This window comes from Polyodon spathula, chromosome 27, assembly GCF_017654505.1.
Source record: "Polyodon spathula isolate WHYD16114869_AA chromosome 27, ASM1765450v1, whole genome shotgun sequence".
Taxonomy (NCBI): Eukaryota; Metazoa; Chordata; class Actinopteri; order Acipenseriformes; family Polyodontidae; genus Polyodon; species Polyodon spathula.
In genome coordinates this window covers 1,939,984-1,956,939 of record NC_054560.1, presented here as the reverse complement: position 1 = coordinate 1,956,939, position 16,956 = coordinate 1,939,984, and the positions used below count along the sequence as shown (strand labels likewise).

The 16,956-nt window shown below is 39.2% G+C and overlaps 1 protein-coding gene across 7 annotated transcripts in view; it reads right to left on the bottom strand.

Moving 5' to 3' along the window:
* Window positions 1-16,956, bottom strand: part of LOC121301233 (microtubule-associated serine/threonine-protein kinase 3-like) — a 79,205-nt gene that overhangs the window by 27,506 nt on the left and 34,743 nt on the right. For 4 of the 7 annotated variants that reach the window (XM_041230384.1, XM_041230379.1, XM_041230380.1 and 1 more), the window contains 5 exons: window positions 9,390-9,478; window positions 8,033-8,105; window positions 4,955-4,975; window positions 2,966-3,044; window positions 811-968 (listed from right to left, as the gene is read on the bottom strand). In XM_041230384.1, coding sequence (XP_041086318.1) covers window positions 811-968; window positions 2,966-3,044; window positions 4,955-4,975; window positions 8,033-8,105; window positions 9,390-9,478 — 420 coding nt within the window. The remainder of the gene's footprint in view (window positions 1-810; window positions 969-2,965; window positions 3,045-4,954; window positions 4,976-8,032; window positions 8,106-9,389; window positions 9,479-16,956) is intronic. The other 3 variants (XM_041230381.1, XM_041230382.1, XM_041230385.1) reach the window with 1 other exon arrangement.

Here is a 16,956-nt window from a genome sequence, read left to right as displayed (position 1 = left end):
TGGGAAGACATGTCGGGTGATTTCCTGCTGAAACTTATTAACCAAATGCCTCGTGTTTGTGAGGCTGTTATTAAGGCAAAGGGTGGCTGTTTTGAGGAATCCAAGATTTAGAGAGAATTTTCAATTTTCCTGAACATTGCTTTGATACTCCTCATGTTTTGTTTTGTATATTGTAACATGTGTTTTCATTTTCAAGTATTTACAGAAACGTATACGACGTAAAACATTATCAATTATGAAAAAAACCTAGTTTCCAGCAAGTGTACTAAAGCTTTTGACTGGTACTGCATGTACAAAATGAAATATTACAATTGAGGTACTTCTTGCATCCAGTGGGTGCTGGTGGAGGAGGGCCAGGTTAATTGTACACTAGATGAAAAGTCATGTTTGACAGCTCTACAGAGGCCATAGCATGCTTTTAACAGCAGTTTTTTTGTTTTTTTTTCTCACACACTTTTCCCCCCCTTTGTGTTTTACTTGTTGGCTTTTAAAAATAATGCCACCCCACATTGAATTACATTGAGAGAGCAGCTCTACCAGAGGCTGTGTGATCGGGGCGCAGGGACAGCGAGTGCAGAATTGAACTGTATTGAGCGAGCAGCTCTACCTGAGGCTGTGTGAACGGGGCTCAGGGACAGACAGTGTTAAATTGCATTGAATTGAGAGAGCAGCTCTACATGAGGCTGTGTGATCGGACAGCAGAGACAGAGAGTGTTGAATTGCATTGAGAGCAGCCCTACCTGAGGCTGTGTGATCAGGGCGCAGGTGCAGCAAGTGTTGAATTGCACTGAATTGAGAGAGCAGCCCTACCTTAGGCTGCGTGACCGGTGGCGCAGGGAGGGCGAGTGGCGCCCCTCCTCGTCCGTCATGCTCTCTGTGCTCCGGAAGTGTCTTGACAAGAAATGCAGCTCGTCCGGGGTGGGCTGGTAGGGTAGCTGGTGCAAGTGTTCCTGGGAAGAGGATGAAGACTGTAAAAAACAAAAACAACAGATTAACAGATTACTCAATCCAGCAAGGCCTGCTATGCCCAGACTACCAACACTAGATGATCTGCCCCGAGTAAAGGGAATGAGCTGAAAATTGATTCCAATACATCAGAGTGCAAGTAGCTGCAAGTGCCATGTTCTTATTTAATATATTTGAGCTTTCTCTGGTGTTTGCAGTCACTGGATGGTTCTTCTTGCAGTTGATCAACCTGTTCTAGATTCTTTTCTGTTAAGGGGAGTTGACAAGGAGTTTAAGTTTCAATTCTACTCTCCTGCCATAGACAGGATATAAGTTATAAAGCAAGAATCAGCATCATATAGCGATCTGTTCCTTTAGATCGAGTTTCCTTGTATTTTGCTAGCAATAAACTGCTGTCCACTAGTACCAGTACTGCTACGTGACAGGCATGGTACTCATCAGCAGCTGTTCTTTATGACAACATGATCACTCAACCAGAATACTCCCTCAAAATCGCACCATCATAAATGTATCAATCTGTTTGCATCACTAAATGTAGTTCTCAAATTGTGCGAATGAAAATATATTGAATATTGTAAATATAGCACAACAAACTAAATTTAAACTTGTTTTTACTGAAAAACAAATGGTAACATCTAATCACAAGCGCTGTCTGTGTTACATGCTGTCAGATCAGAACTTCACAAACACTGAGCATGGAAGCTCCAGCATGCTATTTCCCATATTACAACCGGACACAATTAAAGGTGCGGTCACCAATTCCATACACAAAATATTTAAAATACAAACATGCTGAGTTCATTGCAGTCATCAGCTGCATAGATGAGTCATTCAGCAGAATGAGGCAACAAACAAGTGAGTACAGACATAACAAACCTGGTTGTAATGGGGTAGGTCTCAGTTTCACAACAGCAGTTTAAGATCGCACATAGTTACTGGTACACGTGGTGGTCCCTGCTGGAAACACTGGTACTTGAGATGAAAAGGTTGAAAAGCACTGCACTAAGTGATGCTGGCGCCTACATATTCCTACAACAGGAGGCGAGCCCTGGAGAGCAGGTCCGGAACTTAAACACACTTAGAACCGCATACATCATAAAAAAGGGGAAGTGATGAATAAATCAAGCAATCTGAATCCTAACAGAGGTGTTGAGGGGGCAGCGGGTTAGAAGGGTCCACTTCTTTCATCCTGAATGAGGACGTAGGAAAGGGAATTAAAAAGGCAGGGGACTCTTCTGCCTGCCCCAACACTGCTGCTGATATTGAGCAGCAGCTAAAACGCAAATTCAAGCTTAAAAATACTTTTGTACGAAACAGCATGAATATACTGGACTTCACGCCAAACAGACTCATTTCCTCAATTTATTTATTTATTTATTTATTACTAGGAATGGTGAAACGAGTTCAGACTGCCCCAGCACTGTACGGTTCGTGGATATGCTTGGTTTCCTGTGTTAACGGCAACTTCCCCTCAAATGCTGGCATCAGGCTCAGGGGTTCTACTGTATTCCTACATCACAGGAAGTGAACAGATACAGTCCTTCCTCTTGCTCTAAGATTTAAATCTATTACAGGTTTACTGCCCAAGTCAAACCCATCTTGTCACACTTGTACCAAACCTCTTCATGTAACCGTTGTGGCTATTTGCACTACAGTCTGCTGCCCTGACCATTCCAAATCCAATTCCAATCACAAAACAGTGTATGGAAGATATGAGTAATGCATTCAATGATTTTAGGATGATTTCACCCTCCAGGTGACCAAGGAAGTGCAACACTAATGACAGCTTGTAAACAGAGATTTCTTTAACCAAGTATAGTCCCATAGATCATGTTTTAAAAATGAACTGTTCATTATAATGTGTTTCTTTCAAAACTGCACATTTGTATATTGAATGAAGTGCACAACAGATTCATGGAATTATTTTTCAGCTACAATCACCAAACAGCCTCCTCTTAGCCTTTCTGATGCTCTCATGTGAAGCAGGACAGTCACTTACTGAGACAGTCGAACTGGGGGTGTTGGTACCATAGCCAGAAGAGGGGAGAGAAGCCAAAGACCATCTTCGACCATCCGCCCTGGAGAGAACAAACAGAAACAGGATTCCTATTTAAACAAGCACACACGGACCGAATGCATTTTAATATCAATGCATCATTTCACAAAATAGGCCATGCATCAACACAGTAACCATTTCACCAAACATAACAGCAGTAATTATGGTGCATTTGGAGATGCTGATAACAGTGGTAAGCTAGCATGCATATATCTCATCACACTGGACTGTCACCTGAACATCCCAGATACAGTCATTAAAAACCATGCACAGGACTGATGCATCACCTGATGCAGGCTGCATTTTTTTCACAGAAAATCTTTGAAATCTACCCAGTGTGTGTATATGTAATTCCCCGTCAATGTCCAAATAGTGTAAATATATACAGTATCCCCCCCCCCCCCACTTAAAACTAAACACAGCAAATGTTTGCCTTATTGACACACTGCATTTGGAACCTGGCAGCTGGTTTAGTTTGCGTCCAGTAAATTAAACGAAAAAGGTGCCAGCTGCATCAGAGATGGGAAATATTTCTGCTAAAGATTGCTCTGTCCAGTACAAGAAGGGGACATGTCATGTGTCTGTTGCTATTTTTATATTTATGTTTTTATTTAGTTTGATAATTCACCAATGGTGAAAATAGAATGTCTTCAAAAGTTGGACATACATAAACAAAATGTTCTATAATTTAACATTTTGAATAAGTCCAGACAAAACAATCTGCTTTGACACTTTTTTTCTACTCTAATAAATATTACATTTACTTGTGAAGGATACTGCTCTGTTCAGACCAGGGGTCTCCAGCCTGGTCCCAGAGAGCTCCTATCCAGCAGGTTTTATAGATGTCTTTACATCATCAGTGGCTAAACATCTAGAACACCAATTAATCTTGACTAATAAAACCAATAATTGGTAGTAAAGTAACAGATTGGTTGAAACGAAAACCAGCAGCTACAGCAGCTCTCCAGAACCAGGGTTGGAGCCCCCTGGTTTAGACTGAAATAAGCCCATTGTTAGAGGGGAAAAAATACAAAATAAGAAACTAAAGGGTTGATGTAAACAGCCTATACCTGCCAGGATAAACTACAGCTGGATTGTTCTACATGGTAGCTCAGCTGTTCGTGAATACATTTGATACTTTTGTCAAACAATATACCGGTATTGTCACTGTAACGTGAACAAACTGAAGCAATTCCTGTTCAAATATTAGTTTTTCCCAGCACGTACACACATACAGAAAGACTATGTCTGTTATTTTGTGGTGTACTATAATCAGGGCTTCTAGTTTTTGGGTTTTATTTTTGATCATGTGATGTCCCTTTAAACATATTTTGAGCTGATTCGCTTTCTTAATCAAACACTAGTTACCAAAGGAAGTTGCTTCTTGTCACCCTCATATCCTGATTAAGTTAAACGACGTGCATTGACCTCATCTGATTCTATCTGAGCTTGCATTTTCGTTCTGGATCTAATCCCCAAATTCATCTTATCTTCCACTGCGTTAGTTTCTAGTAGTGCATCGTTAATTTAAACAATCTGGTATTCAGTTAAGGCTTAACAACTATTAACTAAGGTTTAAAGTGACCTATAATATAGTACAGTCATATCATAGTGGCTTCAAAGTAATTCATCTTTACATACAACGCGTGTAAAAGTACATTGCTAATGGTATTTTTTCTAAGCTATTACGGAGAAAATGTATCAATTGTGTAATGCTTCATGTTCACTGCATTCCAATATATATCATGTAGCGAATAGCTATGAAAAAATACCATTAAAACCATTCATTTAGAGAATCTCTAAAGTGGTGGCAATATCATATTAAGGCAAGAGTTACTGGAATTGTTTTGTTAAGAGCAGAAAAGCAAAATAAACATTGGGGTTACCACTCTTTAAGAAGGAAAAACAACAAAACAATATATATTATTGTACCTGTCAGTCCTGGGCACATGACTGTAGGTGTGAGAGGAGAGACAGAGAGAGAGAGAGAGAGAGAGAGACGTGGTAAGATGTATACATTAAAGTTGCTACAGTCATGACTTTTTTTTTTTCTCAAAAGCTAAAACAGCACCATGAACCAGGGGGTAGAAGTGAACACACACAAAGAAATGTAGTTTATTTCAACCCATGAATACAGAAAACAAATGATCTCTATAAAAAAACAATGAGGTGCTACATTACTGCTAATAAAAATGTTTACTTCCTGGAAAAATAAGAGCAACACACATAGAAAAGGGATTTTTTTGGAACAAGCAACAATTTTAAAACTTTCCCAGCTGCCCCACTGCTCTGAGCTGGGAGAAAACACGCTACGATTCCCGATAATCAGAGCAGTAGGGAAATCAATCACAGAGGTATTCAGTGCTGGGACATGGGGTTTTCATGCTTGAATTTTCTTTCAAAATGCAAAAAAATAAATAAATAATAATATTAGAATGTTCTTTAAATCTGGGGGTAAAAAAGGATAATTTGTACTGTATTATAGAAAAAAAAATCTCTCTGTAGTAAAATAAACTCTGGCACCCCGTACATGTTGAATTCCTTCACATTGAGCAGAGTGAAGGGATCTAGCCGCTGCCAGACCATGTAAACAACATGGGCAGGTTTACCAACACATGTAGCCACAGTGCCTGTGTCTGGGTTTGATCCTGTACCTATCTGAACTCGCTTCATTATACACCATCTCCATAAACAAAGAGCCGCCTCATTGTAAAGAAATGCATGGAAGCTGCTTGCCTGAGGTCGGTGGCTGTGCTTAAATTGTTTCTATCTGACGAGATGATTAGGCATATCAATGGCAGAACTATATTCAAACAGACTGATGATGCCACAAATTAAATGAAATGGGTAACTAGCCCAGTCTTTACATTTAATGTTGAAAAGTCTAGAAATCAAAGTAGAAGGCAGGGAGTTTGGGGGTCCTCCCCCAGTGCGGGGGCAGGGGGCAGGGGGGTCCTCGCCCCAGCGTGGGTACAGGGGGTTTGGGGATCCTCCCCCAGTGTGGGTGCAGGGGGTTTGGGGATCCATATGACATATGCAACAATGTAAGACATACAGATGGACCAATACACAGAGAGACACTCCCATGTATTGCCAGAATCGTCCCATGCTTTTTCTATCTGCAGCTGAAAAACTGGTTCATGCCTTTGTTTTCTCCAGAATCGATTACTGTAACGCCCTGCTCGCTGGGGTGTCTGAAAGCATCCTCACTAAAATTCAATTAGTTCAAAATTCTGCAGCCAGAATTGTCTTGGTCCTGCTCAAGAGATCACATCACTCCTGTCTTGGAGGCCTTGTACTGGCTGCCTATCAGGTTTCGAACTGATTTAAAAATTTTATTGCTGACATTTAAAGGCTCTTCATGGGCTAGCACCGACTTATCTGTCAGATCTTTTATCTTTATACACTCTCACTCACAACCTCCGCTCTGCTGATCTCAGACTGCTGTGTGTCCCGCCTGCTCGCCTACGCTCTATGGGCGGCAGGGCCTTCTGTTGCTATGCCCCCAAATTATGGAACTCCATTCCACTGATGATCAGGTACTCTGCTTCTTTGAGTGTTTTTAAAATTAATTTAAAAGACTTACTTTTTTGGAAAGGTGTTTTTATAATTGTTTTATCTCCTTGTGTTTCTTTTATGCATAATCTGTTTATTTATTGCAGTACTATTAATTGTGAAGTGCTCTTAGACGACTGCTTTTAAGGGCGCTTAACAAAATAAAGTTTATTATTATTAGTAGTATTATTAGTATCTGATACTCCATAACTTCTGCTAAATAATGTTAACACCAAGTTTCATGGTAACTGGATAAAGTTTCCCAAATAAAGTGGAACGTCTGAACAACCACATTCACTCATTCTAGTTTTGCGAAAATGACTTTCGCGTGTCTAATTATGAATTAACGTGTTGCTGACCCAACCCTCATACTATTACAGGTTGTAAAATAACAGCTGTTAAACTGTAAGGCTGTAGACTTTTATTCTTCTTTGATCTGGGCCAGTCCTCAACCTTATGATGGGTTGATCTGGGCCAGTCCTCAACCTTATGATGGGTTGATCTGGGCCAGTCCTCAACCTTATGATGGGTTGATCTGGGCCAGTCCTCAACCTTATGATGGGTTGATCTGGGCCAGTCCTCAACCTTATGATGGGTTGATCTGGGCCAGTCCTCAACCTTATGATGGGTTGATCTGGGCCAGTCCTCAACCTTATGATGGGTTGATCTGGGCCAGTCCTCAACCTTATGATGGGTTGATCTGGGCCAGTACTCAACACTGCTCATTTTAAGCAGGGTGTTGCCTCTCTGAAGGTGGAAACCCTGACTCATTTTTCTGTGAGTCACAGCTTAGAAAAATGAACATAAAAAGCATCCACCCACCCTTTCTGTACTGTGTAGGATTTGTGAGTCAGATTTACCACCAAATTGTGTGCCTGGGAGAAAACAAAATACCTAAGCTTTCTTCATTCTCAACCTCCTGACTTTTGTAGATGTGCAGAGATGAGATGAAGAGCTCTCAAAAACAGATGGAGATATCTACCCAGGGTAACACCGTAAACAAGAGTCTAATTGAACTTCACAACATCCTAAATGCTGTAGATAAAGTTAATCCAATTCACTACTTCAAAATCAACTACAAGAGTAGGACGAGGGGGCAGGGATGGAAATAAGATTCCTATTGCATAGCAGTTTCACCCATTCCAGGTTTTACTCTGAGCCCGATTAGTCAGTGTATAGACAACAAGCTCAGGTGTGTCTCAAACTCAGAGTCAAACCAGTACTGGAAACTGCCATCATCATTTCTATCTCTTCCATCTACTTGTGTTCTTAAGTAACGGCTGCAGAGCTTGAGCTGGCTATGAGCAAAGGAGCAGTAACTGACATAATTAAACACATTTGCTCTTGGTTTGCTCTGCTGGCTAAGCAGCTATTAAATAGTACAGAATAGCTGCCAAACACTGCAATCTCTGGAAAAGCCGTGTCAGGCAGCATCACTGCAATGCAAAGCCTTACCTGCGAGCGAAGGGGAAGTTAAGAGCAGTGCTGGTGGACAGGTTTCTGGGACTTTCCAAAGGACTGCTTCCAGCTGAAAGAACAAAGAGAATTCAATAGTAACACTGAGTATGCATAAACACAATGGGGTCCATTTAAATAAACTGTGACCTGTCTGAATACCACACTGTGCACATCATTAAAAGACTGAAAATGTATCACTATAATACTGTTTGAGAAAAATGTGTCTTAAAAGCAAATCAGCTGCACCCCATAATAAAATAAATAGAAAACCTGTGGCAGCCAATAACCACTCTGGGCTCTCCTCACTGATTGGTATGTATGGGAATCCAGGGCAGGTTTAGTGTTCTAGTAGATCTCAACTGATATGTTAAGTGAGTGAACATTTTGCGAGCGTAAAAAATGAATTAAAAAAAATCTACAATAATTACTGCTGCGGATCATGTATAATAATTTCTATTCTACTGGTGGCAAATCATGTTGTACAACCTGCAATGTTTCACTGGATCACATACATCCAGCGGCATTCAGACTGCGACAGCAATCAAAAACAAAGGTTGCTGATAGTGCATTGCTTCAAAACGAAAAGGTAAGAAAAAAAAACAAAAAAACCCCACAAAATCTGAAACAGCGGCACTTGACAACAATAATGTTAAAGATCATTAGTTTTGCTGAAGACAGATGGCTACAGTTGGGACTGATTTAATAAAAAATATGTATAAAATACATTAAAGCAGGTTACTCTTGATCTCTGCATCACCATCCTGTATTTGTTGACAGATGCATATTCCCAGTAACTTAAAGAAACATAGATTACGTTCTTGACAGTAAGTTAATATTTACAAGTCGTGTTTTTAATTTCATGGAATAGTCGATTTCATTAAAATATTATTGATTTGTTATCGTGGGGTCCCAATCGATAGATAATTCGATTGTTATCATTACAAGCCTAATACGTAATGAAAGAGTTTTACCTGTAATCACTAAGCACTTGAAAAACATAAGTGCGACATGCATACGTTCCTCCATACATCCCTAGATTCTAAAATAAGACTTATGGAATGATTATGTCAGCTACAATCACTTCACTAACTCCTGCAATATGTCAATAACAGTAAACAGAGATTGCGCCCAGTTTTAGTTCAGTCAGACCTTGGTAATAATTTGCTATTCCCTACAGCTGTATAAACAACTCCTATTAGCAAACCCACAGATTTAGCAGGTCCCACTTGTTCAGACTCCCAAGTCATTTTAATAATATACCTGAAAAGAAGAGTTCTGAACCCAGGACTGAGTTTGTCAATGCAATGCTGTCACAGTCTTTGTTTCTACAGTGGAGAAAGGGCTGTGCTCTTACCTGTCGGCACGGACAGAGGAGAGAGGGGGCGGGACAGGGTGGGAGAAGGTGTTCCAACAACAAGACTTTTGCGGTTGCTGCTGCGGCAACTGGAAATAAAAGAAATAAACTGTTAACTCACTATTCAGCTTCGCACACTTGGACATGTACATTAAAGTCATTCCCACGTTTAACCTGAAGCCTCAGTAAGAACAAGTTAGATTTCTGCAGCGCCTTTCATCACAAGGATCCCAATGAACAACTAAACCATTATATTACAAAGTCCAACAGAAAATTTGATTGAACAGAATAAAAAAAAAAGATTTTAAAAAAAGTAGTTTGTAGAAATAGAACAATTAACACTAACATTCATTTGCCTAAATATCATTCATGCTATTTTGCTACAATGCATGTTTTTGAAGTTTGAGCTCAGTAGGGTTCATATCAATATTTTCTCTACTGACGACCACACCGCCCCCCCCCCAGTGTTCTTTTCCTGTTTGGTAGCTGAGCTGCAAACACTGTTACTGTATTTAGCAGGCTTCCTTCGTGCGCCTGTTTCTTGTCGTCGATTACTATGCCAGTGTAAAGTGCTTTGCCTCCAGTAACAGGCTCTGACCCAGAAGACACTGCTGGTTTACTGCACTTCAAGCAGACTAACTTCAGGACTAGAAAATCTCCAGGAACTGAACAAGATGCGTCCCGATTGCTTCTCACTGCTGTAATCAAAAGAGCCACTTACTTAGTTTAGCAGATCTGATCAAGTGGACCAAGCTAGACTGATCATGGCAACTAACCAAATAGGCCCCTGTACATAGAAAATATAAACCTTGTAAATACAAGTATAATTGTAAATCTCAAAAAATCTCTGACTATGTGAACGAAAAGACACACATTTGCCCATTTTCCCACTGGAAATAGTGATATTTTGAAATATCACTGTCCTGGTCACAAAAGTAAAGTGTTACATAGTGTTATGCTTCGAATACCATTTTTTGCTGCTGCGGCAACTGGAAATAAAAGAAATAAACTGTTAACTCACTATTCAGCTTCGCACACTTGGACATGTACATTAAAGTCATTCCCACGTTTAACCTGAAGCCTCAGTAAGAACAAGTTAGATTTCTGCAGCGCCTTTCATCACAAGGATCCCAATGAACAACTAAACCATTATATTACAAAGTCCAACAGAAAATTTGATTGAACAGAATAAAAAAAAAAGATTTTAAAAAAAGTAGTTTGTAGAAATAGAACAATTAACACTAACATTCATTTGCCTAAATATCATTCATGCTATTTTGCTACAATGCATGTTTTTGAAGTTTGAGCTCAGTAGGGTTCATATCAATATTTTCTCTACTGACGACCACACCGCCCCCCCCCCCAGTGTTCTTTTCCTGTTTGGTAGCTGAGCTGCAAACACTGTTACTGTATTTAGCAGGCTTCCTTCGTGCGCCTGTTTCTTGTCGTCGATTACTATGCCAGTGTAAAGTGCTTTGCCTCCAGTAACAGGCTCTGACCCAGAAGACACTGCTGGTTTACTGCACTTCAAGCAGACTAACTTCAGGACTAGAAAATCTCCAGGAACTGAACAAGATGCGTCCCGATTGCTTCTCACTGCTGTAATCAAAAGAGCCACTTACTTAGTTTAGCAGATCTGATCAAGTGGACCAAGCTAGACTGATCATGGCAACTAACCAAATAGGCCCCTGTACATAGAAAATATAAACCTTGTAAATACAAGTATAATTGTAAATCTCAAAAAATCTCTGACTATGTGAACGAAAAGACACACATTTGCCCATTTTCCCACTGGAAATAGTGATATTTTGAAATATCACTGTCCTGGTCACAAAAGTAAAGTTTGCAGGGAATAATAGCCATTTTCTATACTTTTTAGGCATAAGCAATTAGGAAATAACACTTACTACCCAGGAACAAAAATTGTGTTACATAGTGTTATGCTTCGAATACCACACCCTGAAAATAAAGTGATACAAGCTATTTCACGCAATGTTTTTCCTTCTTTATGCAAGTCAAAGGTTGTTATAGTAGAAAACATTAGCAGAGGCTTTGCGTAAACTACAAAACATAAGGAGTATCAAAACAATGTTCAAGAAAATTGGAATCTTGGATTCCTCAAAATTGCCACCCTTTGCCTTAACAACAGCCTCATAAACACGAGGCATTCATTTAACAAGTTTCAGCAGGAAATCACCCGACGTGTCTTCCCAGCTCTTCTGCAGCAATTCCCAGAGATGCAGGGCACTTGTAGGTAGCTTTGCTTTGACTCTTCTGTCCAGTTCGTCCCATATAAGTTCTATGGGATTGAGGTCTGGAGACTGGGCAGGCCAGGTTTCTGGTCATTATCTTGCTGAAGAATGAAGAACAGCCCAACTAGCCGTAATCCTGATGGAATGGCATGCCTCTGAAGTATGCTATGATAGCCATGCTGGTTGAGCTTGCCATGGACTTGGTAAAGATCACCAACTCTGTCACCAGCAAAGCAACCCCAGACCATGACACTGCCTCCTCCATGCTTGACTGTGGGAACCACACATGCAGAACTCATGCGCTCACCCTCTCTGCGTCTTAAATACTCAGCGGTTGGACCCAAATATTTCAAATTTTGACTCATCAGTCCATAAAACCGACTTCCATTCCTCAAACATCCAGTTTCTGTGTTTTTTGGCCCAGACAAGTCTCTTCCTCTTACTCTGCACTCTTAACAATGATTTCTTTGCAGCAATTCTTCCAGTTAGGCCAGCTTCACGCAATCTCCTCTGAATAGTTGATGTTGAAACATCTGTACTTCTAGTAGCATTTAGCTGAGCTTGTATTTCAGGGGCAATAAATCGCCGGTTCCGCAGACTTGTGACTCGAATGAACTTGTTCGCTCATTCTGAGGTCACCCTTGCCCTGTCTGACCTTGTTCGGTCCTCATGAGTGCCAGTTTATTCAAATCGTTTGATGGTCTTGGCCACAGCAGTTACAGACACTTGAAAAGTTCTTGCGATTTGTCTTAGAGATTGACCTTCATTTCTTAAAGTAATTACAGACTTTTTTATTTGCTTAACTGAACGTATTTTGCCATTTTCTGCTCCCTTACATTCAGGAATGACAAACTTGTGCCTATGCTACCTATATTTATACTAGTCATGGACCCTCACCTGTTAACAATAATTGTTGACAAAAGGTTAATTAGGTAACATGCTAGTTAACTCAGAGAACATCTAACAAAGACACTTTTATACTTAGGCCAGTGTTCTAACTCCGTGTTATACACATTTCACTTTTAACTGACTTGGGCTTCAGACTGAAATCCCCTTGCTTTGGGTGACCATTTCATTGAAATTGACAAGATTTACATTTTCATTTAAAAATTAAATTTCTGAACGCAATTCACTTATGATTATCAGCTTATATAAGTACACATATCATATAATGAAATATTAAGTGTTTATAGACAAGTTTATACATCTAAAAGCATAGATAATCATGAAAAACCTGGTTTCAAGCAGGTGTACTCAAACTTTTGACCGGTACTTGTTAGCCATGAACAGTCCAAAATATTAGGTTATTTGTATGTTTTTGATTAAAATCAGGATTTGGAAAGTTTTACGTTGAACTTTCTGTGAATTGGTCCACATTTAGTGTACTGTATTTCATTTGATTTAGTTTAATTTCCCGTATGATCAAAGAATAATGTGTAGTACTTTGTTTTAGATGGCCTTGTATAGTGACTGTACAACAAACACATGCATAGCCTCTAAAAACCTTGGTTTGCAATGAAGATATACCACACTAACTGCTCTCATGCTCACTCTGTCTGAAAAACAAACAAGCAAAAACGACAGCCATCACTTTAGCTTATCAAACTAAACATGAGCTCCCACTAACTATCCCGGCAATGGGCAGCTCTCCAGTAGAATCAGCCTAGTCTAAACAAACAGAACACCACTTATCAGCAATTAGTGGAACAAGATAAGGCATCAAAGCTATCTTATCTGAACATGGCTGTAGCTAACGACTGTCATAAATCTGTCCTGTCATGCAATTTCACTGACTGTATTAGATCTGAAACGTGGAGTTTCAAGACATCATAATTTCAAATTAGTTCACCAAGTCAAATAAAATTCTCAGTTTGCTTGTCATACTTCCTAGGTCATTTTACCTCAGCAGTGTGTTAACACTAGAACCGCCATGCGGGTCAGTTTGACCCATTTTAAAATGTTAATTACTTGTCCGTTGTAAATCGTATGTGTATGTCAGTTTTTTACTTTTCCTAAATACATTAATTAAATATCCTGCAGCGTTTGATAACCAGAATCACAAAAATGGCAAAGTTAAACAGTTCTATCTAGAACCGCCACGTGGGTCAATGTGACCCACGCATTACATTTCATGTATTTTATTTTTATTTTTTTTAAACGTAACATAAGGAGGAGGCTGTGTGGTCCAGTGGTTAAAGAAAGGGGCTTGTAACCAGGAGGTCCCTGGTTAAAATCCCACTGACTCACTGTGTGACCCTGAGCAAGTCACTTAACCTCCTTGTGCTCCGTCTTTCGGGTGAGACATTTCTGTAAGTGACTCTGCAGCTGATGCATAGTTCACACACCCTAGTCTTGTACCTTGTAAAATGCTTTGTGATGGTGTTCCACTATGAAAGGTGTTATATTAAAATAGATTATTATTATTAAGAAATTCTATTTTTTTGTAAATGCAGCAAACAAGACATGCCTCCTCCTCCTAGCACACTTTTTTTATTTACTTGAAGCCTTTCTTTGTTTGCAGACTGACTACGAGGCAGAGATTGCCATGATTGTGGATTTGTCAAGATGCCATCTCAGTGAAAGCCTAGTTGCTTATTTTTCAATGTACCTGGGAGACAATAATCATTCGTTTTGTTCCAAAAATGCAACCGGGAATATATCAGAAGGAAAAATTGAATCTTGAAAGTAGTCATTTTGATTGCAATACGGCAAGCTGCACTCAGATGCATATAGCAAACTGAAATGACAGGTAGGATAACAACTTATGTGCCTAATATGAAATGCATGTTATAGATTCTTTTTTAGATTACTTTTAGAAAAAAAAAAAATCGTTTTTACAGGTTTGTATGTACCAGTTTACATGTGTTTACACAATAGTGTTCAATGGAACTGCGTCTGTGTTTACAACACAGCTCCTGGATGCAGGCACAGTCAGCTGGCAGATGGGTGCGCTCCTCCATAGAGTCCAATGGAGCCATCAAAACGGAAGTAGTGTTGTATTTTATTTATGTAGTATTAGAAACAGTGCTTTCGGTTTTACAGTTTTGTGTGTACATATACCTGTTTACACCTGTACACAGGTATATGTACATACCCGTTTCTTTTGAAATGTGTATTGTATTATATTTTTTCAGTTTGTAGTCGTGCTGTATATGCGCTCATTTTAAAAAATAAAGCCTTTTATGTTGAACTTTCCACTTAAATACGGTGTTTCTGCGATGCAATGTTAGACATGATGTTCATGAATAAAACTTTTCAGTTATATCCATCAGTATGACTTTCATTTTCATAACGAAGCAGTTTAAAAATGTAAGGGTCAAAGTGACCTGCGTGGCGGTTCTGGTGTTAACGGCTGTAAAGAACATCAGTTATTAGGGGAAAAAGCTGGTTGGTTACTGAAAGACATACAGCCCCTGCAAAATTCATGTTTTAACTATGAACTAGAGATGGGATTTGAGAACAAAAAACAAAGCCAGGGCATAATCTCAGGGAGTGAAAAGGATGACGGTACTGCCCTGAGGTACAATGTTGTGCAGAGACGGTTCATTTATCGCTGAACAGAGTGTGAATTTCCTAGCACAGTGCAGCCTGGAATCTGCAGTTCTGGCATAACTTTAAACAGCACAGACTCCACAAAAAGGTCTAGGTAGTCAAACCTAATGCCAGACAAAATTATTTTACACATGCGCCACTTAAATGACCACAAGTTAACACTAGAATCGTTGCGGATAGTCGTACCTAAAACCAACCAACAGTCATTATGAGGGTTACATTTTAAACAACATCAATATTAAAATGAAACACAATTATCGAATACAACTCAAGTTTTACTCAAGCCCATCATATCAAACATCTGCACAGTATTTAAATGAACAATTAAACATAAAAGGGCTTACTTTCTAACTTCCCCATATATAAAAGCACTACTTTAAAAAATGAAACAAATATAATAAACATTTCAAAAGAAACTAGTGTGTAAGCAAGTATACGTACATACAGAACTGTAAAAACAAAAGCAGTTTTTTTTTTTTATTATTAAAAACAGAAGTAACATGTCAGCTCTTGCATGTGTGTCACTCGGTGCGGTCCAAGCAGGAGATGGGTTTCAGGGGCTAACAAAACTACTTTATTAAACAGGGTCTGTGTTTGGGTCAGGACCACAGGCCCCAGCTCGATCAGTCCCCTCACACACAGAGAAGAGAGTGGACCACTACTCTCATGGGGGGGGGGGGGGGGGGGGCTGTAGACGTCATGGTCCGCCACCCAACAGCGGCTCTCACACAAACACACACAATGATTGCTAATAATGAAATGAAGATTAATAAATATTTATTTTGAGAAAAAAAAAATATATATTTTTTTTAATAAATCAAGAGTAGTGTCCTTTACTGCTTACAAAGACCCTAAATGTGCATTATGTTGTTGCAATCACTCAGGTGAAACAATGTATTTTAATTTGTCCAGAAATCAATATTATTAAAAAAAAACTTTGTGGACATATTGTAATGTCCCTTAGGTCATATAATAATATGTTTTACACATGTATCTCTAAGGAGAATGCATAATAAATAAATGAATATATTTTGTTGAAACGCTAAACGTTTGAATGGCTTCTGAAATACAGTACTTTACAACGTTTCCCAGTGTCCTAAAGAAAGGGACACAAACTACAAGATTCTACTGTAAAATATTGATTTTTTTGTGAATTATTACAGGAAGAGTCAGATACAGCCCAAAAAACACCTGGTCCTCGGGGAGCATCCCACTGTAAAACACTTAGTCTAAAACCTGGTTTTCATTTCAACCTAAGCGCTCAATTACTGTACCATAATGTATCTCATTTTTTGATCAACTGGACAAATTTTTCAAGGTCTTTTACAGGTTTAAAAAAAAAAAAAAAAAAGCACTTGATTCAAGGTACACGACCTATGAATCATTTGAGGCCTGGAGAGAAGTGTTAAATGTGTCCAATTAAGGAATTGAGAGCTCAGGTGGAACGAAAGGCAGAAGACAATGCAACCCTCCAGGTGCTGCGTTTGACAGCCCTGCTCTAGTGGATGCATTAAACACACTGAAACAACAGATGTGCAAAGCTTAAAAAAAAAAAAAGCTAACATTTAATTATTATAGTACGTGCTGCAAAGTTCAACCAAAGTACATACCTACTTTGCACCCAGCACTACGAGTACGAAGAAAAAAACATAGGAAAATATATTTTACTATGATTTACATATTTACAAGAAGGTCAGTGACATGCTTCGCCTACCATAGTTTTAAATACATTATTAGAATAATTAGAGCTATCAGTTTGACCC